This window comes from Delphinus delphis, chromosome 16 (assembly GCF_949987515.2).
Source record: "Delphinus delphis chromosome 16, mDelDel1.2, whole genome shotgun sequence".
Taxonomy (NCBI): Eukaryota; Metazoa; Chordata; class Mammalia; order Artiodactyla; family Delphinidae; genus Delphinus; species Delphinus delphis.
In genome coordinates, this window is record NC_082698.1 from 17,240,112 (window position 1) to 17,263,576 (window position 23,465).

General features: G+C 49.9%; 1 protein-coding gene across 7 annotated transcripts in view; it reads right to left on the reverse strand.

The window, feature by feature from the left end:
* Positions 1 to 3,891: 3,891 nt before the first annotated feature.
* The window catches only part of VTI1A (vesicle transport through interaction with t-SNAREs 1A), a 364,615-nt gene continuing 345,041 nt past the window's right edge, over positions 3,892 to 23,465 (reverse strand). For 3 of the 7 annotated variants that reach the window (XM_060034052.1, XM_060034054.1, XM_060034056.1), the window contains one exon: positions 10,577 to 14,192. Coding sequence is in view for 4 of the 7 variants with exons in the window: in XM_060034054.1 (XP_059890037.1) it covers positions 14,099 to 14,192 (94 nt within the window). In the remaining 3 variants the exon portion in view is untranslated. Of the gene's footprint in view, positions 4,195 to 10,576; positions 14,193 to 21,747; positions 21,785 to 23,465 lie in introns of those variants that run through there. The other 4 variants (XM_060034060.1, XM_060034064.1, XM_060034058.1 and 1 more) reach the window with 3 other exon arrangements.

Here is a 23,465-nt window from a genome sequence, read left to right on the forward strand (position 1 = left end):
CCAAACGAGGTGAATCTTGTGAAGCTGCTTGGCTTCCTCATAAGAGAGAGTGGAGTGTCTTGGTGACCGCATTAGACGGGGGAAAGGAGACTCCTCCGAGGCAGGCGGTCCAGGCACCAACAGGGAGAAGCACCTGCTGCTCTGGGAGTGGGTGTGGCCGGTGGCTCAGCGCTCCTTCTGGGTGCTGCCTCCTGTCCCACGGGAGGGCGGGGCCACGTGTCTTCCCGCCCGCGCAATTCACAGTGCCTCTGCCCTCGGATGGGAAATGATCATTTAATGGCGAACTTCCTGCCGGTGGAATTTTGGCTGCGCCGGTCACCTGGAATGATAGCAGTTGTCTCCCATTCATTCATTCATTCATTCCAAATCAACCATTTTTTTTTTTCCAGTGTCTCAAATGTGTCTTCAAATTTCCTTCAGGATGCTATACCCTTGGCATTGATAGGCTCAAGTCGGCCCCAGCAAGACCGCCTTACCTCTCCAGGGTCTGTGACTGAATTCCTACGGCAGCTAATTGCCAGGGAACCACTGGGTCTCCCTCACCAGCCTGTGAGCTCTGGGCAAGGCAGAAACTCTCTTTTGTGGTCGGTGCTGTTTTCCAATCCTTGGTGCCATGTCTGACATTTAGTGTTAAAAATATTTTAAAACTTTTTTTAAATGAATATTTTTTAATGAATAAAAAAAATGAATATCTTCCTTTTTTTTTTTTTGGAATCTAAGGCATTCCTGAAGTATTTAAAGGCCATAATCATGAAGAATCTTTAACGAAAACAAAACACCCAAAAGTCCCCCACCTTCAATCATGTATCTCTACCATGATGTGTCACAGATCGGCTCATTTAATCAAGATGAATCGGATGGTGATGGTTTATCATATGCCTCATGGTGCTTTCCATGGATTACCTGGTTGAATCTTCATATCTGTCCTTGGGGTGGCTGACCTTTTCCCTACTTTACAGTCAAGGAAACTGAGGCTCAGTAGATCATCCCAACACACCGACGAGGGAACCAGAGCTCATGTCCAGGTCTGTGATGCCATCTCTTCAAAGCCATGTCTTGGGGCAATTAAAGAAGAAGAAGAAAACTTGTATTCAAAAGCAACCTTAAACCTGATCCAAGTTTCATCATTAAAAAAAAAAAATGAGTGTCTATGCTCACAGCACAGAAATTGTAATAAAGCACTACTGAAGATTTATAATACCCCTTCAATTAGAAAGGGAACGGGGTGGGGGCTTCCCTGGTGGCACAGTGGTTAAGAATCTGCCTGCCAATGCAGGGGACATGGGTTCGGGCCCTGGTCTGGGAAGATCCCACATGCCGTGGAGCAACTAAGCCCGTGCGCCACAACTACTGAGCCTGCGCTCTAGAGCCCACGAGCCAAAACTACTGAGCCCGTGTGCCACAACTACTGCAGCCCACGTGCCTAGAGCCCGTGCTCTGCAACAAGAGAAGCCACCGCAATGAGAAGCCCACACGCAGCAACGAAGACCCAACGCAGACAAAAATAAATGAACAAAATAAATAAACTTACAAAAAAAAAAAAAAAAGGAAAAGGAACGGGAAGTAAGATAAATAATCCAAATGCAAAAGATGGGAATAGCAGACTTTGGAATTAGGCATTTTATTTAACTCATCAAATAATACAAGTTAGTTCAGGAAACAACAATCAAAATGTATTACTTGTACTAACGATATGTAGAACCACGTTTCCAAGAAATCTAATGAAGATAAATGCTGGAAATAAATTATTACGTGGAATACGGCAAATAAATAGACTTTTACAAAAAAATAAACCCTGTGAATATTAGAAAAAAAATGTGAGGTTCGGTGGTGCTGGAGGAAGTTGGAACTTGAAACTAATGCCTGAATGAGATGTAAGAAACAGCAGCACATTAATGAAAATTAGCAACAGACATTTGAACTCCGTTTCCTCATCCCCTTGGTTTTAGGAGTGATTTCTCCCCAGCCCCGAGACGGGCTTCGAGCCATCGCTCCTGACACCCACCGTCTAAGTGATCCAGATAATGTAATCGCAGCATCATTAGGAACCATGAAATTGCAATTCCTCGGGGAAGGAGCGCGATCGCTCAGTTACACAGAGAAGAGCGATTAATTAGCAGATCTCAGTTTAAAGTGACTATGTACTACATGGGTTCTAATCCCACGCCGGAGCAGCTCGCAGGCCTAATGAATTATCTGGAGGAAGTCGAGCTGGAGCCAGAAGACATCACTCAAAATGTGATAATAAGTAAAATAAGACAAACTTTAAAAACCCGAAACTTGAAAATGATAGATCATCCACTATCGAGGTAAAGCTGTAAAGGAAGCCAAAGTGGGGGAGGTCAGCTAATTTTTCCTCTCCTGAAATGGCACTGTTGAGTGTGCAATTTAATATTTGGACTCCATTTGAGGCAACTTGATCTAAATGGACTCATTCATTCATTCACTCCATACATAGTATTTTAAAGTGACAACACTTTTATAGAATATGACGGGCTGGACCCATTCAACCCTTGGATAGTGAGTCCTCAAATGTCAGGCAAGGCAGATTGAACGCTGCACTTGAAACCCACCCCCGTCCATTATGTTAGCTTTGGAAACAATTCTGAAATGGACATCTCTGCCCCTTGGCAGTGTAACTGGAATCAGAATTCTTACGATTCTCAGGAAGATGATCCTGCAACCCAAACCCGGTTGGCACCCAGCCTCCTTGGTGCCTATGCTGAGCTTCGAACTAGGCTCTGAAATTCTGATTCTCGCCAGAAAATAGGATGGATGAGTGAAGAGATCAACACACTGTTAGGCTCAGCTGTTGGGCCAGCTGCCATCTTTCCACTTCACAACTTGCTTGGATTCCAGATTCAACCTCTCTGGGCACTGATGCCTCCATTCTGTATGTATGGGAGGTGGCAGGTGGTCAGACTGGGGCTTTAGTTCTAGGACGGAACACCTGGGGAGAATGCCTGGGGGAGGGGCTGACCTGTCAATGGTGGTGAAACCCACAAAAGGGAGGGGCTGAACTCCTGTTTGAGAAAGAAAGGCTGTGGCTCCAAGGCTGGGGATCGGCACCACACACTGGTTTCTAAATCTCTTTCATGGACTTTATCCAAGTGCACGTTCATAACGCGCCCGTGAGCAAGGGTGGAGAAGCACAGTGCTAATGGTCTGGTTTCCTGATAGGAAAATGGATGCCCGAGAGGCAAAGTGACTCATCCAGGTGGGAATGGCTCCGAAATTCCTGAGATCCAGAGCAGAACGGAAACATGGAGCCCCATGTTCAAAAAGCAAGAAAAAAAATGCTTTTTCCCTTTCATCCCAGGTCTCTCTCTCAATTTCTCATGGTGTTTAAAAACGTCTAGTTAATGTTCTACTAAGTTAAGTCAAAATGTTAAGTTATTAGCACAAATTGTACCATTCACTTTTATATTGTAGAGTGCCAGTTTTAAAATGCAAACGTCAGCAGATTTAACACGTGTGGAATCGCCAAAGTTGTGCACTGTATTCCGTGGCTCTTAACAGAGTGCCTCAAACTGGCCAAAAGAGACAAGCCAGACTCGGGAAGGTGGGAAGAAGTAGGAGAGGGTTCCCCCAGGCGGGGAGCGGGCCAATGGGGATTCTCCTGGGGGAGTGCAGACCCTCATGGGCCTGGGCCCTGCCTGGTAGCTCGGGGCCCGCATTGCCCTGGAGCCTGAAGGTCAGGTTCCCTTTCTCCCCAGTGGCTGGACGGACACGCTGTGCCCCAGGTCTGGGGCAGGAAGTTGAGCCAGGCATCTCCTTCCATAGGCCCCCTGCCCCAACTGTCAGCAGATGGGCAACCTCAGAATGCACTGGATACACTGGGTACCTGGATCGGGGGGACCAGAGGCTTGTCCCTGCTGAGCACCCCATGAATGCACCCTGATGCTGCCAGCACAGGGAGGGGGCTGCAGCCACCATGCCCCACCCCAGACACTGTGGGGTGTGCATCCTGTCCCCGCTCCTCGCCATGCCTGTGCCCAGGCTGGGGGCAGGTGGGCAACGGTTGCTGAGTGAAGGTGGGGAGGGGGAAGGCCAGATGGTACTAGGGTTCCAGGGGACAGAAGAGGGAGCAGCTGAGAACCAGACCCAAGGAACAGGGAGGTGGTGGGAGGCAAGACCACGTGAGCGGAGGCTCCAAGCCCCCAGTTCACGGTCCACTGTCCCATCAGACTTCATCTGCAAAACACAATTACAAAGATAAAACTATTAAGAATTTCAAGACAGCAACACAGAACATTAAACCCCAAGTGCAGGGGCCTTCTGAGTGCGGGGCCCGTGATACCGGCCCTGCACCCAAGCCCACTCAGAAGCTCAGCAGGCCACGTCTCCTGGTCTTTCGGAAGGTTCTACATGCCAAGGCTGCCATCTTACCCCTGGGCCCTTTGCCCTGCTTTGTCGGGAACATTCCCTTTTCCCTGCCATGGATGACTGGAGTTGGCAGGGACCTCCCTTCCAGCCCAACTTGCTGGTTTGCTGGGTGAGGAACCAAAGCCAGGAACAGGGTATGACTTGCAAAAGGCACAGCAGGGCCCAGGGCTCCGGGCACCTGAGGCCCAGCTCAGCCCAGAAGATACCAGACTTTGAGAAAAGCCCAAAGCCTCGTGGGTCTTGTTGCCAGGCTGCTCCTGGGTGTGCAGCCACCACCAGGACCAGCATCTTCAGGGCCCCCCAGATCTAAGGCAGCATCCCCTCAGTATCAGAGGCCAAGGCGTTGCCGGTGTCTCCTGTGGGCTCAGCATCAGGGTGGGGCCTCTACTCGCTACTTAATTGTTTCTCACAAGATTCCTTTGGTGGAGGGGAGCGGCTAGTGATGGTGGAGGGTGAAGAGTGATTGCAGGGACTTGAGGACAGAAATGATGCTCACAGCTCAGATGAGGAGAGAACCAGGGTTTCCCCTGCCAATTCCTCAAAAGAACAAGGATCTGACATTTGGGGGGAAAAAAAGGGATCATAGCCAGCATGGATGGAAATGAGTTTTTCTGTACATCATGGTTTAAAAAACGAAACTGAGGGGCTTCTCTGGTGGCGCAGTGGCTGAGAGTCCACCTGCCGATGCAGGGGACACAGGTTCGTGCCCCGGTCCGGGAAGATCCCACATGCCGCGGAGCGGCTGGGCCCGTGAGCCATGGCCGCTGAGCCTGCGCGTCCGGAGCCTGTGCTCCGCAATGGGAGAGGCCACAGCAGTGAGAGGCCCGCGTACCGCAAAAACAAAAAAACCAAAAAAAACCAAAAACGTAACTGAGGAACATAGGCCCGCGTGGTGTGAAGGCCAACAGTACCAAGGAGGCCAGTGTTCCTGTGGCCGGGCCGTGGCTTCCAGAATGTGGTGCTGGTTGAAGAAGAGAGAAGCCTGGCTGGAGGCTGAAGACCTGGCATCCACCCCTCGCGCTGCCACCGACTTCCTGGGTGATCCTGAGCAAGTGTTGTTCCCTCTCTGAGCCCCGTTCCCCCATCTGAAGATGAGCAGGTTGTCTAATGGCCCCTAAAGCTCACACAGCTTGAGGGCTCTGTGAGCCCAAGCTCGTCCACCTGCTTGGCTTTTGCCATCCAAACTGTCACCAAGGAGGCCAGCATGGAGCTCAAGGGACGGTGATCCATGTTTCCTCATTTCAAAACCCTGCTCTCGGGCTCTGTGTGTTTCATCTCTCCTCAAAAAGGAGCTCAGGGAGGCCCGTCCGGAGGCCGGGATGCCCAGGCGCCTCCAGGCCCCGAGTGCCACGTGGCCAGACATCAAAGTGTCTCCAGTGTCTGGGGGTGCTGCTGGGGGAGGGTGATCAACTCACCCACGTGCCCAAGTCTGGATTCTGCTTCTATTTTCCCCGTTCCACATGGAGGACAGAGGGGGGAGAAGAAGGGGAGAGAAGCCTTTGAAAAGACGTCTCCTGCCCGCTCTGCTCAGCCCGGCCACACTCCTGTGGTGCAGCTCTTAGCCACTCGGCAACTTTTTTCCCTTTCATGATATTTTGGGTTTCCGATCGCCTTCCAAGTCAAACTTTTATCATTTAATAAGCAGGGAGAAGGAAATCCTCCAAGTCAGTCCCAGTCTAAATGGTCCCCATTCCTGTCCCTGGCCTCTCCTGGCTGGTCCTGCTGCACAAGGGGCCAGTGCTCACGAGGACCCATCCACCGACAGGTAAGCGTCAGCCCTACTCCTGCTCCAGTGGGGCGACTGCACAAACGTAGTCGTGGAGATTGCAAGGAGGAATGAACACACAGCACTGCTGTTTGGAAAGGACTTTGCCAAGCAATTTATGGACATGGGCCTTAATCTCAGGGGCAGCAGTGGAAGGCGATTGCCTGAGAGCAGAGAGCAAGACAGGACGCTGGGCATGAAAACAGCTTTCTGACCACCAGCCCCAGGGCTGGGGGGGTTATTTTACCTGTTTTCTTATCTATCTTCTTGACCGTGTGTCTTTGGGGCCTGGAACATAGTAGATGCTCAATAAATATTTATTGACTCGCTGGATAAATCTGATTATACCTCTCATGTTTCGAACAGGGAAAGATTTGATTATTTAGAAGTCTTGTTGGGGACGATAAAAAGCTCACTGAAGCCATCTAGCTCTCCCCGCTCTGTGATTTCTTGGGAGGGGTGGGCTTGGATGAAGAGGAGATGGAAATGATGCAGAGAGAGGCTCTGAGGGTCACAATGCCCCGCTGTGCCAAGACCCCTGGGTAGGGCAGTGTGGGGAGGGTCTGCTCAGGGCATAAGGGAGCCGTCTGGGCTCTTCCCTAAATGTCAAATTGTGCACCGCAGTGGCCTTGGCCTCCTGTCACCTTCAGCAGGACCTGGGCAGGAGGTTGGAGCAGCTCACGGAAGGACGTATCTGCTGGGCCCCAAGGTAAACTGTGCTAACGGCACACCTCCCTCCCTGTTCTGCTCTCCTTCTCAGCAAGGGCACTGCTGAGGGAGGTGTCCCAGGGCCCTCAACCTGTTACCTCTCTCGGCAGAATGCACGTGTTCTCAGAAGCCCCGTGTCTGCCTGAGCAGCCCTGGGCCCTGGCCGGGTGTGTGTGGACTTTTGGGGCAAGGCTGTGTCCCCGGTAACCCATCCATTACCCAGAAGGGTAGCTGATGCCAGGAGAAACCTCCAGAGAGCTGGTCCCAGGGAACCCAGGCCCCCTTCCCTTCTCCTCTTTCTTCCAAAGACCGCTAACTACTCCCTTGAGTGGTGGGTCGCTTCTCCCCCAAATGCCACATCTCCCACAGGAAACGGTCAGACCGGAAAGGTTCATCCAGAGGGATCGGTCGTTGATGAAGCTGCCTGGGGGATTATGAATCTGCCTTTTTCCAGGGTCCAAGGTCAGAAACCAAAGGAGGAGTCTTTAAAGGTGGGATTTCAGGTGTCTCCCAGCCAGCCCATAGGGTGTCACCATGCAGGGCCCTGGCTGACCTTACAATTGTACACCCTTCGGAGGGCCAAGGCCTTGGCCACCTCCTGTGTCTAGAAGAGAAGCAAACAAGGGAAGGGGGCAGTGTGGTCGGAGCCTCAGGGAGTGGGGCTGGCCGGCTTCTGTCCCCGCCTTTACCAGCCTACGGCCTACGCTTCTCCACTGAATTTAGCAGCAGCTCCCGTCTCCCAAGGAGGTGATGGATTCTAGCCACATTCTCAGCTCCTCTCCCTTCTGATGATGTAAGACAGGGAAAATTAAGAGGAAAATGCAGTACAGTGAGGCGCACTGCCGAGCCCAATGATGGGTATACGGTAGGCCTCCGTAAGTGTCAGCTGAGGGCGCCTCTGAGGCCAGGATCTTAGGCAGAACTTTCTGGAAAGAAGCTGGAGCCCGAGGTTGTATTCGTTCTCAACTCTTTGGGACCTTGTCATGCAAAAACGACTTATCTCCAACTCAGATACTTTTCCTGGCAACATAAGTTAAAAACAAAAAAGTTGAGGCCACAAAGCAGCACTGAGCTGGAGGAGAACCTTGGCTCCCCTGGTCCTGTCCCCTCCTGCGTACACTTTGGGGAGGCCGGGGGACATAGGGGGTGCGCCGCACTGAGCGGTGCCTGTCCTGCCCCCAGGAAAGTCCAGGCAGCTCTCAGCAGAGGAGAGTGCGCGGTCGATCAATACAGGCTTCGGGGCCGCTGGGCTATTATTCACGCCAAAGGGCCTTGTTGGGATGAAGGGAAGGAGTGCTGCATGGGTTCACAGAATCACAGGCCGGAGCTCTGCTCCTTGGCCCTTTCCCCGTCTCTGTGATATCTTGGTTATTTATGCAGCGCAAGTAGCGAGGTGATTCAGGATAAAGAAGTGCTTTCCCCACAGCTTGCTGGGAGCCCCATGAGGCAAGGCAACAGTGGTTGCGTGTGATTTGGGCCAGGGTTCTAGGAGATATGCACTCTGCCCTTCCTCTCCTTTGGCTGTTTCTGAAGGAGGGGCCCAGAGTGGCGCAAAGTGGGGCCTACTTGCCTGTGTTCCTCCTTCTTGGCTACTTCCTGGGATGAGGCCCCCTAACCATCTCCATCCTTAACCTGCACATTGCCTGTTCCTTACCTCTTCATACACTCCCAACCTCATACACTGCCATTCCTGTCCTGCCATCTTGGTTGCCCCAACATCTTGGTTTGCCCCATCATCTTGGTTTGCCCTACCGTCTTGGTTTGCCCTACCATCATGGTTGCCCCACCTTCTTGGTTGCCCCACCATCTTGTTTTTGCCCTACTTGCCTCTGGGAAACTGGCTCTGGAACATTCACCTGTTACTGACCTGGAATGCTCACAGACATGGGCAGTCTCTCTCCGCACTCACTGTGTCTTTCCTCCAGCACAACAGGAGAGGACACTGACGTTGGCTCCATCACCCGTTTCGGGACCCTGTATCCAGTCTTGGCTCTAATTGCACACCCTATTCTCTTGCCAGTACCTGGCTGCTCTCGGTTATCCTTCAATGGCTCCCTTCTAGGGTGCAGTGCCGACGGCTTTAAGAACTTTTCTGAGCTGTCCGTGTACACAGTTGCCTACCCCATTTTAAAAAGGCTGACATCTCGTCTAAGAGCCACCTGACTATTCACATAATGTGGGTGGCCTCTCGCAGGTACCACTGGTTTGAGTCCAATGTGCTGCAGGCAGAGTAAAGTCATATAAACAAGAGTTTCCTGGGGTTTCGTTTCAGGTTAGTGAGTTATGGCATAGGGCGAGGCCAAGGTTGAGGGCCGCCCCCTCATCTCAGGCAGTAACCTCGACCAGTGTCTCTGGGAGTCAGACTGGGGATGGCTCACTACACAGTCTTCCTCCTTCCTTCTTTCTGGAAAAACGACTCTGAGCAAGCCTTTTGCTGAGGTATAGAGTCCATTCCAAAGGTGGCAAGTTGTCGTGTGGCTAATTTGGAGTGGACTGAAATGGAGGCTTGAGATCCCCCAGACCCTGGTGTGTCTGCCATTTCTAAGCCCACAGTGATCCATGAGGCTGAGGCCAGGCCTCACCTGGCTCACACCTGCTGGTCCCTCCTGTGCCATCTGTCCTTGTGTGGGTGATGCTGAGAGGTGCTGTGCTGGGCAAGGAACGTGTACCATCTCTCCCCTTCACATCCACAGAGAAGCTGCCCAAGGGGTCTGGTCTCTCTGGGGATGGGGCGGGGTGGAAGTAGAAAGAGGCTGGGAGAAAAGTACTCCCCATTCCCTGATATTGACCAGAACACCCCAGCTCTGCCAATGAACCAGGGCTCTCAGAGTGGCTGCATGGTTATGTGAACTCATCGAATCAAACAGGGTGACCAGATGCGTCCAGCAGTTACAGCATGGAAGATGCCATTGACTTCTGACTTAGGATGATGATGATGATATTGGAACTTTTTCCCGCAGGCTCACAGCCCATGGAAAAGCCAGACACTTCACAGAAAGGAAAAAAAGGTGGAAGGTCAACCCCAGGAAAGTGCTGCTTCTGTTGTCTATTAGGAAAGCACTGTTTGCAATGAGCTCATTGATGACACAGAGATGGCCCAGACGTGCCCCCATCGCACCCTCCCAGCACCAGCCAGCCGGACACACATGTGTTCCTTTGAGAAGTCCCTACTTACTTTCACTCCAGACCGGAGTCCTCCAACCACACACTCAGCTAAAGGGGGAGGCAAGTGGACCAGAGACAGGGGACTCACGGCGGTTCCTCGGAAACCAGCCCCAGCCATAACCAACCAGCAGTCCTTGGCTCTGGACACACATCTCTCCCGGGAAAGCCATCTCCACTCCCAAGCACTGGGTGCCCCACCGGGTAGCCGTTCAAACCAAAGAGATGAGGAAATCATGGCTGGTAGTTAATTCTCAACTACGTAGACAAATGGCTATAAATATTTATGATAGGAAATTTCATTATTTAAAAATGCTGCTCTAAATTTCCAGCTATCTCCATGAGAGTGCCTGCCGAACAGGTTGCAAATTAAGAACAATTATTTTTGTCTTCCGCATTTGAATAGAACTTACACCTAAAGTCATTTAAAGGGGTTAACATCCGCCTTAATTAAATATTAAAGTGCGCCTGTACCTGCTGCTATTGTTGCCCCTTCGAATAAGATATAACCTATTTTTGACAAGTTTTCATCTTTCTCTGTGGAAGACGCTACATGAAACCAAATCAGCGGCAAAGAGGAGAGTAATGAATAATCTATTTCATATTCCAACAGTACCCAGAGCTCGGAGTGGGAAAATATTCAGTCGGATGATGGCAAGAGGCTGCTTGGGTACCACATGACACAGCTAAGGTTTAAATAATAATAATAATAAAAAAGCGATAAACAAATCATTAGCCCTTAACAGTTTAATGCAATTTGTTAATGAACGTAATGGTGGGGACTAATAATGAAAGAAAATAAAAACGTCTAAACAGGCGCCAAGTTGCTGGCGATGCGCAATTATTTCCTTGTCAAGTTTTTATGATTTAATGAGCCCCTCTGGGACTGACGGCTGTCAGTCAGTCGTGACTTTTTGACACCATTACAACTTCAAATACAGCAGCAGGCAGGCTGTTTTCCTCGGATTTGAAATACTGAAATGATCTGACAGTTTTAAAGAAAAGATGTGCAAAAGAAAGAGGAAAAAAAAAAAGGAGAGAGGAAGAGAAAGACGGTTGCTTTCCTTTCTTTCCTTTTTTTTTTCCTTCCCCCTCCTTTCTTCTGTGGAGTAGATAATCTCTGGATGCTGTTTGGTAATGAAAATCCAATCACTGAGGTCATTATCTGATGAGGTTTTTGGAACAGGCAGGCTTTTTTCCCCCTCTTTATTTCTTTACTTAATGATAACCCTCAATGGGCTTGCCCCGCATGGGACGGCCAGAGCTGCACAATTTTGTTCACCATTAATTTCAGCCTTTGAAGCTCAGGGCTCAGAAGCAGTAGCAAAGCAAACCCCCCACCAAGCTCGTTCCAAAATAAGACAATCCAGCCTGCCTTAAACAGAATAGCAAACGGCCTCCCAGCCCGGGCCCGGCAGCTGACGTCAGGCCCGCTGCACTTGCAGGCATTCGTCGGCATTCGTCTTCAACGTGGAACATTTAAAACTCTTTACGACTTAAGAGACTTTAATTAAATTGCTTTTGATTCTGGAGCGGGGCAGCATCCGCCTTATTTACGCTGCCAGGGAAACTGTTTAGTCTGCATGAATTTTATATGGCCAGGGCTTCCTCCTTCCTCTTCCTCCGCCGTCTCCTCTTCCACACCCCACCCTTCCGTTGAACACAATTTTTAACAAAGGCTCCTGACTTTAGAGATATTCGTCAATTTCACATTAAGTTCCTAGAACCTTTCGCAGTTCTATGAATGGCTTCCAACGCGTGGGCTTTCCTCCTTCCCCAGGGGAGCAGGGCGAACAATTTTCCTCCCTTGGGCCACCTCTGAGTCTGTCCTGCAGCGTTCGAGAGGGCCAGGGGCCTTCGGACCAGCTTCCTACAAAGTGGTCACTGTCCCGGGCTAGGGGGTCGCTTTTAAGGTGAATTTGATGGGGCTGTTAGGCCAAGGGTTATCTGTTCATCTTCTTCCCACTCTCAGGGTTGAATTGGGGCAAAATCTCAGGCAAGGGCTGATAAGGACATAGAACCCTAAAGAAGAAGCCACTGAAGGGCGAGCGATGCACTCCCTCCTCATTTCCTCGTTCAACATGAACGCCAGGTGTTAATGAAATATTTAGGAGCCAGCAAGTTTAGATGATCAGATCAACCTGGCTTGCCAGGTGGCCTTAGGAAGAGGCCGGCGTGAGGTGTAGCTGGGTGACGGATTATACACTTTAGCTAAGACCAACTGTTTCGAAGGAAGCCACCAGAGGTTGGTAGAATACTTCCCCATCATTAGAGTTTCAAAACGAGAAGGGGATTACTTGTTTCCCTGCTTTTTCATTGTTTCTTCGATGTGTTTAGCAGGTACAGAATTCCGTTATCAGAATAAAAGATTCTTGCTGAGATAGATCCCTTACGCTGATAGGAAAATTAGTACAGCCTTCCCACTCCTTTGCCGGTCTACCTCGCTCTGCCCAAATCCCACACCATCCCTGCGAAGCAAATGCTGCAGCTTTCTTTACACGATACTAAATGATTTACCTGAACACGTGCAGGCCCTAGCCTGTTTCGATGAGTACAGTTTCTCGGGTGGATTTTGCCATTCTGCATTTCCTCTCTAAACCATAATGGTTCTCTTCTGAGTTAGGGAAAAAAAAAAAAAAATCAAGTGCTGCATCCGGTGATCTCCGCCCATGGGCACAGGTGGTTAGCATTTTTTATGAAGGGAACAGGTTTGCTTTTCAAGGATTCAAAGCTTCCAATTATACTCAAAAGATAGAAAGGACCCTGTAAGTGCCTATGAAGTCTTAAGAAAAATACATTTTGCTTTATGACTAGCGGGAGAATGACCTCAGCTTGGGCACCTTGAAGCCTGATCATAAATGAACTCATTTTAAACGCAATTCCCGGTTACCTCGGACAGAAAGAAACCAAAGGAAATCACAAAGCATGGCAGAGGTTTGAATACATCGTGAATTCAGGAAGGCTGCGCTCACGTTTGTTAGTGAAAGACCCAAGCCATCCTTTTGTAACGCGCTGCAATCCCTCATTCTTTTAAAGGAGGTTAGTGAACATTTTCCATCAAGTTTATTTCCAGTGGATCAGCCTATAGGACTCTACCATATTGATAATCACATTTGAAATTTCTCACAGAAGGAGTCAGATTCTTGCTCTTCCTGCAATATTCATGCTCTCTTTACATACTGGAATGGATGTGGAGAGAACCCTGTCAGACCTTTTACATGTATGAGGGCTGCTTTTGGCAGTGCAAACATTAAGACGGAAAGGATACAGAGATGCTTACACAGGTCAGGGGAGAGGAGGTCACCATTAAATACCAGGCCGGGGCTCTCTCTGCCAGCAGATTCTGGGGAGTATGGGATGTTTGGAAGGCAAGGAAATCTTTCTTGTAGCCAGTAATCAAAGTTGTGAAAAGTGGATATTGGGCAGTCTCAGCAAAAAATATTCTTGGGTAAAAAAAAATATATATATGCATAGAAAAACAGGGAAAGTGCTAAGTCAATTTCCTGCACAACTGCTATTAAATACCCACCTTTACAGTGAAAGCTCTCAGGCAGGTGGACTATATTCATTAGGCCTGGGGAGGTACAGGGCTGGTTTGCTGGGCCGGTCACTGGCTCTGGCCGCTGCTTGCCTCTGCATTTTTCATGCTCAGACATCACAGAAGGGCTGATCGGTGACAAGAAGTGTGTGACAAACAGCACAGTCCATCAGAAGCCCCCATGACTGCCTCATCATGCCCTCTCCCAAACCAGGACCCCTGACATGTCCACAGGGCAAGCAAGAATGTCACCGAGGCTATTTTGGTCAGTAGATGAAATTACCAAAAGGCAAATAAACATTCGCCTTCCCCTATGAAAAACAAATCTGGGTGAAGACAAACCTAGAAAAGGAAGCCAACCCACATGCAAACAGGAATAGAAAATATTTTTACACTATTTGCACTTCAGCTGAACAGCGGTGAGAGAGAGGGAGGGTCATTCAGGCCCTGTCAGCGCGAGAGAATGATTCATGTGACCATTTTGTCTTAATTACTCAGAACGAGCCACGGTCGCTGTTTATCAAGGAAGAGCAGATACATCAGTGTCTTCTGACAGAAAGAGTGATCGCTGTCAGGATGGTGATAACCAGGACGATGGCCAGAATGACGATCAGGACGCGGTTCTGGATGATTCTAGGAGAGAGCAAAGGAGGAAAAGCGATTCACACAGATAAACCGAGGACAAAGACCCTATAAGACCAGGTCGGCTAATCAAACGGGGGCTTTGCGGATGGGGGTGGGGAGCCCAGTGTGGGGTGTGCGTGTGCGTGCGTGTGCCTGCGTGCGTGCGTGTGCCTGTGTGCGTGCGTGCGTGTGACCACACAGCTCTGCGGTCCCACAAACAATCCACCAGCAAACGAACGACGCCACAGCGATTGTCACGAGGCACCCGGAGAAATGCTTCCTGAGAAGCTGCAGCGAATCAAATGGCTTTCTGGTCTCCGAGTACCATGTAGTAATCTTTCAGTGATCAAGGGCCCCATGCGAGCTTCTCTTTTTAATTTAACATGTGAGACAAGCCTCATTTTTTTTGCAGTGTTTCCCGTGAAAGTGAAAGACTCCAAGGAAACATATGTCAGTAAGGTACTTACCTGTACAGAAATACCCGGGGAAAAGTAAAAGAGAGACTTAGGAAGAAAAGGACAAGATTAAGAAGCAAGTGTCAAGCTTGCAGCTCAGGCTATGAAACCATCATCTGTCACTGGGGCTCACGCTCCGTTACGCCGAGAGGAAACGTTACATGTGCTCCGTGGCAAAAAAAAAAAAAAAAAAAAGATGGAAATGAGGAATAATACAAAGTACTCGGGTGCCTCGTGTGCTCTGGCTGGTGGGCCCTCACCTCTAGGGATTCCAGTCCCCTCAGCTCTGGCTCTGCCAAAGGCAGATGGGGACCTGGGGACTCAGAAGGAGAGCCGGAGCGCAGACGCACGCTCCAGGACGCCTGCAGAGGGCTTCTGATGAAGTTGTTTCATACTTTGTTACCTCATTCTGAGAAAAGAGGTCGAATATCAGAATGCCTCGTTGAGGTTGTCTAAGGGAAAAAGCTGGGTCAAACAGCCCTGCCCATGCTCGCTCCCACAGAACCGACCATGCAGAAATAGAGGCAGAGTGTTGGGCACTCCGGCCCGCTGTTGATCCAGTTGTCAAGACCCCACAGCAAACCCCATCTGCCCGTCCTCCAAATACCAAGGAGAAAAAAAGGTCTGCTGCCTTGTCTAGACACAGAACGTGGGAAGGGGACTCCCATGGGAGGAACTAGGTGGGACCAGCCAGGCCCCCGGTTTAACAGAGACCCCACCCTCCTAACTTCACATCTTCGAGAAGAAATCTCTACAGGGCCTTCGCAGTCTTTTCTAGCTTCTGGGTGAGTTTCTTTCTCGGAAGAATGACACCATCCTTGTGGTTTCAGTTGCATTCTTCCTTGCGCAACCCCTTCTTCCCCAAACCTAAATGGATGGATGCAGACGGTCACATCAGACAAGCCCACTCCCTCGTGGCCCCCTGGAAGGACCAGCTCCCTCTCCTCCTGACAGGTTACAAAATGATCACATTTGCTGACACGTCTTCCGCAAAACTGCTTTAGCGCCTGTGTCCACTTTCCTCCAAGGAGATGAATGATCTGCTCGGTCCTCATTTATCACGTAATGCTCAGCTAAGATCTGTCTCGTTTATTTCTTCCCTTCCCCACTAGAAAGGCTGCGCCCTGACATTAATTCTTCTGCGATGACAGCTAATTCAGACTCAACAGGCCATATTTACTCAGGAACCAGGAAGATTCTCGGTCCCCAAAAATAAATAAATAAAAACGGGACTTCGTGGCTTGTTAAAGTGAGGCTAATTACGGACACTTGATCGGTGTAACTTGGTGGCTTGATTTAAAACCCAAACTGATTTTTTCCCCTTTTCCCTGGAAGGGGTAGAAGTCTTCAGAACAGTCCCTACACATCCCATTTGCCCAAGTCACTGTCAAATCTCTATGTACCACAGTCACCCGCATCAGACTTGCAAAGGAAATCAGCAAAATGGAAGATTAAAAGCATGAAAACTCTTTAAAATTCTGCCTTAAGTCATCCACGGTAGTGTGTCTCCCGGATGACAACCATTTTATTTGTGGGTTGAGGGCCCCAAGGCATCCATGATGCTAATTTATAAAGGATTAACTGTGGGTGTTACCTGTTTAATCTGAGGCATGGTTAGAAAAATGAATACACAGGAATCCCTAAATCCTCAGCTCTTCCCCAGTCTTCCTAACTGGGCTTCCCTCATCTCAAAGCAAAGAGTGGGTTTCACCCATGATTTTTCCTAATAGCTCGTCTTTAACTCACTCAGTGCACACACACCTGATCCCAAGAAGGGCACCACTGGGTCACAGACGTTCAGAAAGACCTTGGTGTGTCCACAGAGCCTGGAGTCTTCACTTCACCAGCCCAGAACTCGGCACGGTTACTGGCACGTAGGCCCCCAGGAGAACTGTCCAAAGGATGATAATGAAAGAACGCAGCCCCTGTAATTGTAATCATTCCATTCAAGGGAGAATGGAGAAGAAATCTGTGCAAATTTAATTTGCAGGAAAATCGCAGGGAGTCTGCATAGAAAAGGCTGAAGTTAAAAGCTGACATAAACTCCCCAAAGATGGAACACTGTATCATGGTGTCTTCTCAGAGCACTACTGGGTCAAACGGGGAGAAGGAAAGGTCCTCATGGAACTGTGTGCTGGCGGTGGAAGAGGTCAGCAGGAGAGAGTATTTGCTTTCAAACAAAGATATGTGGGACAAAGGCTGTAGAGGGGCAAAAAAAAGGGCTGGAGTTGACAGAATTGGAAGTAAGCTTGACTCTGGCCAGGCCACCAACCCAGTTTTGGGCCTCAAAGGTGTTGGGCAGATACAATACCTCTAAGGGCCAGAAAAGTGAGCTGTTGGGGCCTTTGAGTGAATAAGACCAAGCCAGCCTGGACAGGGAAACAAAGGCTGGCATTGGTGGGCCCCATCTGTGAGGAGGCCTGGCCTACCGTCACAGCCAGGGGCCGCTGGTAGGTATTGCTGTAGGCAAAGCAGAAAGGAATGCAGAGTCCGGAAAGAATCAGGTCCACAAGCTGGGAAGCGGGGTTCCCAGCTCGTGAAGCAGAGAAGGAACTTTAGAGGAAGCCCAGAGTAACTTCCTTCTAACTTTGGACAAGGTTGTGGGGGGCGCTTTATATCCTACTAGGTCTGCCACAAGCGGTCTTAATCTCCCTTTTGAAAATGCAAAGTGTGTTTACCCAGTAAATAATTTAAGAAAGAATATACACTTGAAAGAAGACATCCATTGAAACAGCGAGGCTAAATTGCCTCCAGGCAAAAACATGTGCATTTGCATGCTGCATTCTATTAAGTGAGCAGGCTGTGGCTTCAGAAGAATGCAGGGCCAAATTAAAAGGAATGTGGGCCCGAAACATCAAGGATTCTCCAAGTTTACTTTATGAATCACAGTGCTGTTGATACAAGATGAATTAACCATTTACTTTGAGGCTGAACTCACCAAGTATTGTTGAAAATACCGATCCCCGTGTGGAACCCAGGGAGCAGCTAATCTTTCCATTGCCAGTCTCCTCCCTCTCCAGAAACAAGTTCCTGCGTGTGGCAGCCGGAATCACAGAAGACTGGTTACAGGGAAGTAAGCAGACAGGCACCTGGCACAGCTCTCTGCTCGCGCTGCAGGAACCCAGGAATTCCACTGTAGTGGGCGTTTCCACATCCACCAGCTCGCACATCCTGATTTCTGGGCACACTCACCTGTCCCTTGAGGTTAGATGTGGCCACGTGACCTGTTTTAGTCCATGGAATGTGAGCAGAAGAGCTAGGCGTCCCTTCCAGGTGGAGGCATTTAACTTCCAGGGTTTGACTCTCCATTTGGGTCTTCCCTTGCTGTTCTGATCTAGGAGGCTCTAGGTTCTGGGAGTGCAGCTACAGGATGGTGGAGACTCCTTCCCCCTGGATCCCTGAGTCACCCCATGGAAGACTATTGCCCTGGAGGCTCGGTGGGACTCACAGTGGGCTTGTATTAAGGTAATGAGATTTGGGGGTCGTTTCTACTGCAGGAGAACATCAGCTATCCCGGGTGATGCACCTCTGACCCCCTTCTCCAACAAGATGGGGTGTCTGGCCAAGCCAAGTGGTTTAAAGCATCCAAAACGCCAAGGTATAACGGCGGGTGAAATGACTTCTTTCCTTGAAGACTAGGTTTTTTGCCTCTTGGTTTTCAAAAGCTGGGATCCTCATCTCTCCATACTTGGTTGTAAGACTCCTCACTGAAGACTCAAGAGCTTCTTCCAGCTGTAACCAATGCCAGTGTGTGTTCATGAATGTTTCAGCAAGCTCAGGTGGGGCATTCTGCTTCCCACGAAGAGCAGATATGTGTTGGCCGCATTCATTTCTCCCTTCCAAACATCTGGCGCTACCCCTAGCCCCAGGGGTAGAGCTGTGACCTAGGCTAAGAGGTCAGTGTGTTACATACCCCTGACCACAGTGACTGGACCAGGCATGTGAATGAAGCAGGCATGTGAATGAAGCCAGTCTAATAGAGTGAATGTCAGAAGCTTTGCTTGGAATGCAAGGTCAGGTCACCTGGACTATGTGGTGTGCAGGTGTTAGGCCTGGATCTGCTGCAGCCATTTTGTTTCCATGAGGGAAGCCAGCTGAAGAAAGAAGCTGACCCATGGAGGAAAGCAGAGTTGAAGAAAAAGCAGAGAAATGGAACCCCAGTCCTGAAGACGTGGACCTCTCTACCAAACATCCTTCTTTTGGACTTTCCATTATATGAGAAAATAAATGAATGCTATTTCTGAAGTCAGTTTGAGCTAGGTCTTCTGTTATTTGAGACCAAAAAGCATTTTTAGGTTGATTCACTTTAATTTCAAAACCAAGTCCTTGATCAACGGCATATTTTCCCCACCTCTTCCGGGAGAATTTCCTGACCATGCCCCTTGCTCACTCATGTATTTCCCTGTGTGTGTGTGTGCCCCTCTCTTACCGCTACATTTGCCACACAGTTTTATGATTTTCTGTTTCTGTGCAGGTTTCCCCAATAAAAAGTGGCCCCTCTACGGCCTGAATCTCCTTTGTCTTTTGTATTCCCAGCGCTTAAAATAGAGCTTGGCATAGACATTCTCAAAAAAAAAAAAAAAAAAAAGCTTGCTGAATGAATGAATGAAGGTTCATGTAGTCATCTTCCTGGTTTCTAAGAGCTGCTTGCAGACAAGCACAGCTTTAGGAGTTAGCTCTTAGCCACTCTCCCATGAAGCATGCCGGCAGTGTCCAAATCCCTTTGCAAGCCTGCATTCATTTGTTGGAGAGTGCACGCCACGCCACAGGTTTGGCGCCCCGTCCTGCACACGCTTTCCTGCCTGACCGCAAATAATGATGCCTCACCTTTGGGGTCTGACAGAACAGTACCAGTTGTCAGGACATTTAGCAACCAGGAGAGTGGGGGGCGGAGCGGGGGGCGGGGGAGACGCTGTGCACAGGAGCCTGTATCGTGTCTCTTTGGGAACTTTCCAAAAACAAGGACCGAGGGAAAGGCTCTCCAAGTTCTACGTCCAATTCAAGGGTAATATTCACCAGAAAGAAATGAAAACAGGAGTAGGGGAAATGGGTCATTGTAATCAGCCTCTAACACTAACTTTTAATTTGAAGCATTCTTTTCAAAGCTGGGTACGTGGTTGCCTCTGAGCTAGAGCTGTGTGTTTGTTGTGTCCACTGATAAAGCCCATCCAGGGTCTTCTACGTCCTGTGCCTTCAGGAGGGATCCTCAGTTTCACCCCAGGATTCAGGTGGGGCGGCCCCCAGTCTCTGATTCCACAGGTGGACACATGACACAGGCAGGCCCGGCTAATTACAGCTCTTTGGACCCTGCACAACCACTTGTTCAGGAATTGGCAAGCCACTCAGGCCAGATGGAGTCGCCCGGGGATTTTTCCTAAAAAAATCAAGAAAAAGGTCCTCTCTTTACTGGAATTGGCTGTGGGGACAATGGAAGCCTAGAGCAGCAGGGATGGGGGTATGGGGGCGTGGGGGGTATTCTTATCACCATGCGGGAGGGGAACCTGCCCAAAGGATGGCACACAGAGGAGCAGAGAGCCCAGAGATGAAGAAAAAGACGGGTTCCTAAAGGCGTTATTTGAACCCCTGCGGTGTGCCTCAGGAACTTCCCAGTTATAGGAGCCGAACAATTCCCCTTTGATTCAAGCAAGTTTGGCTGGGGCTTCTCTCACTTTCAGCCATACCGACTGTACTGAGTTGAACAGCTATCCCCTCACCCCGCCCCAAATTCACGTCCACCTCAGAATGTGACCTCGTCTGGAAACAGGGTCTTTGCAGATGTAATTTGTTAAGGATCTTGAGATAAAATCATCCTGGATGTAGGGTGGGCCCGAGATCCAATGACTGGTGTTCCTTATGAGAAGGGACGGCACAGATACAGGGAAGAAGGCCCTATGAAGCCACGTGCAGAGACTGGAGAGATGCTGCCACCAGCCAGGGAAAGCGTGGGGTCACCTGAAGCTGTAAGAGGCAAGGAAGGATTCTTCCCTAGACCTTCAGCATGGCCCTGCTGACTCCGTGATTTCAGACATCAAACCTCTAGAACAGTGACAGAATACGTTTCTGTTGTTTTAAGCCCTCAGTTTTTTGTTTTTTTTTTTTTTTTGCGGTACGCGGGCCTCTCACTGCTGTGGCCTCTCCCACTGCGGAGCACAGGCTCCGGATGCGCAGGCTCAGCGGCCATGGCCCACGGGCCCAGCCGCTCCGCGGCATGTGGGATCCTCCCGGACCGGGGCACGAACCCAGGTCCCCTGCATTGGCAGGCGGACCCCCAACCACTGCGCCACCAGGGAAGCCCTAAGTCCTCAGTTTGTGGTGCTTTGTAACGGCAGCCCTAGGACGTGAGTACATGAAGTTCTCAGATCCAGACCAGGATATGGACCCAGCCTTCTTGTCTCGGCCTTTACAACAACCCTTCTCCATGTCTCCACGCCCTTGTCTTCCTGTGAAGTCAGGACAGTCCCAGCCCGGTTCCCTGGAAGCTTTGCGTACAGCTGTGGGGCTCACAGTCTTCAGGAGCTGCTGGTTCTTTCATCACAGATGAGATTTCTCTTCACGAACAGAGTAGACAGTGGCCCAAAGCCATGTGAAATGAGGGACCCAAGAGGGCACATCCCACGAGACTCCTGCCTCTGGGATAAGACATTTAAAACAAGAAGGGGGCTTCCCAGGTGGCGCAGTGGTTAAGAATCTGCCTCCCAGTGCAGGGGACACGGGTTTGATCCCTGATCCAAGAAGAACCCATGTGCCGCGGAGCAACTAAGCCCATGTGCCACAACTACTGAGCCTGTGCTCTAGAGCCCGCGAGCCACAACCACTGAGCCTGCGTGCCACAACTACTGAAGCCCATGCGCTTAGAGCCCGTGCTCTGCAACAAAGAGAAGCCACCACAATGAGAAGGCCATGCACTGCAACCAAGAGTAGCCCCCGCTCACCGCAACTAGAGGAAGCCTGCAGGCAGCAATGAAGACCCAATGCAGCCAAAAATAATAAATAAATAAATAAATAAATAAATATATATATATATATATATATAAACCAAGAAGAAAGCCAGATGTTGTCTCTGGGTCAACTAACTAAGCCTCGCCCCACCATTCATAGTCCATACTTACCAACCTGCATTTAGGAGTGGTCAGTTATCCACAAGTCCTGAGGGAACGGGACACAGGAGGGATAAGTTTTAACAGGCGGAGAAATGAGCACGCCCTCCAGCAAGGAAATGAGGGGACAGGAGCCAGTATCTGAGCCCTGGGACACCGAGGCTAGGTCCTGAGTGAGGACAAGAAGTACTCTGTTTCCGAATTTCTACTTAACTTAAAGGAATTTAACCTTTTCTGTGAAAGGCCAGGTAATAAACGTATTAGTTTGCTAGAGCTGCAGTAACAAAGTACCACAGACTGTGTGGCTTGAACAACAGAAATGTATTGTCTCGTAGTCCTGGAGGCTGAGCGTCCAAGATCAAGGTGTCGGCAGGTTGGTTCCTCCTGAGCTCTGGGAGGGAGAATCTGCTCCTCGCCTCTGCACCAGCTCCTGGTGGTCTGCTGGCAACATCTGAAGCTCCTTAGCTTGGAGAAGCACCACCGCGATCTCTGCTTTCATCTTCACATGGCGTTTTTCCTGTGTGTGTGTGTGCAACCCAATTTCCTCTTTCTGTAAGGACGCCAGTCATATGGGATTAGGGGACCACCCTGCTCCAGGATGTCTCACCTTAACTAATTGTATCTGCAAAGACCTTTTTTCCAGACAAGGTCACATTCTGAGGTCCTAGGGGTTAGCACTTCAACCTATGGGTTTGGGGAAGGGGAGTGGGGGAGGGGAGAACACACAATACAACCCACAACTGTAAGTATTTTAGGCTTCGTGGGCCATGCGGCCTCTGCTGCGACTACAGGATTCTGCCCGTGTAGTGCAAAAGCAGCCCTAGACAATGCGTGGACAAGTGACCACGGCTGTGTTCTAACAAAACTTTCTTTACAAACACTGAGATTTGAATTTCATGTAATTTCCCCACATCAAAAAATATCCTTCTTTTGATTTTTCTCCAACCATTTCAAAATGTCAAAACCATTTTTATCCCACGGGCCATACCAAAACAGGCAAGGGGCTAGATTTGTTGTGCTATCTGTGGTTTGCCCACTCCTGGTCTCAAAGCTAAAAGCTATTGAAGGCAAGCCCTCCTCCGCTGGAGAATGTGCTGGTCCTTGGACCATGCGCAGATGGGAATGGCAGGTCTGGCCAAGTCCCTCTGAAGAGAACAGAAAACCCAGAGTCCCTGCCCCGAGGGAGCTGACGGTGTCACAGTGAGAAATCAATTACGGAAGCCTGACAACAAAGGCTGTAATTAGAGTAATGCCAGTGCCCGGGACAACTTGTTGTGTGTCCACAATCCTGGATCTGCCTGGGGACAATTTGTTGTGTGTCCACAATCCTGGATCTGCCTGGGGTGACCTGGAGCAAGTCACTCCGACACACTTGGGCTTCAGTTTCTTCCCAGCAAAATCAGCCAGTTCACCAACCACCCCAGGGAGAAGAGGATTAGCTCATTAGAGATTATAAAGCACTTGCAAAAGGTAAAGCCTTTACATGCGTGAGGTCGGCAAATAACCCTGTGAAAGGAGACGCGGTTTCAGGAAAGGCGACAGGCAGGGGAAGGTGGTCAGAGTCTGGAGGAGCTGCCTGGGAAACCTCCAGTGGCTGCGGGGGAGGTGGAGGCACGTGTCCAGGAAGCTGCTGCCCAACCCCCCACCAAGCCCAAGCCCACCAGGCTTCTCAATCCCACAGTCTGGTATCTATCTGGGCCTCACGGTGACACTGTCCCCAGCAGGGCGAG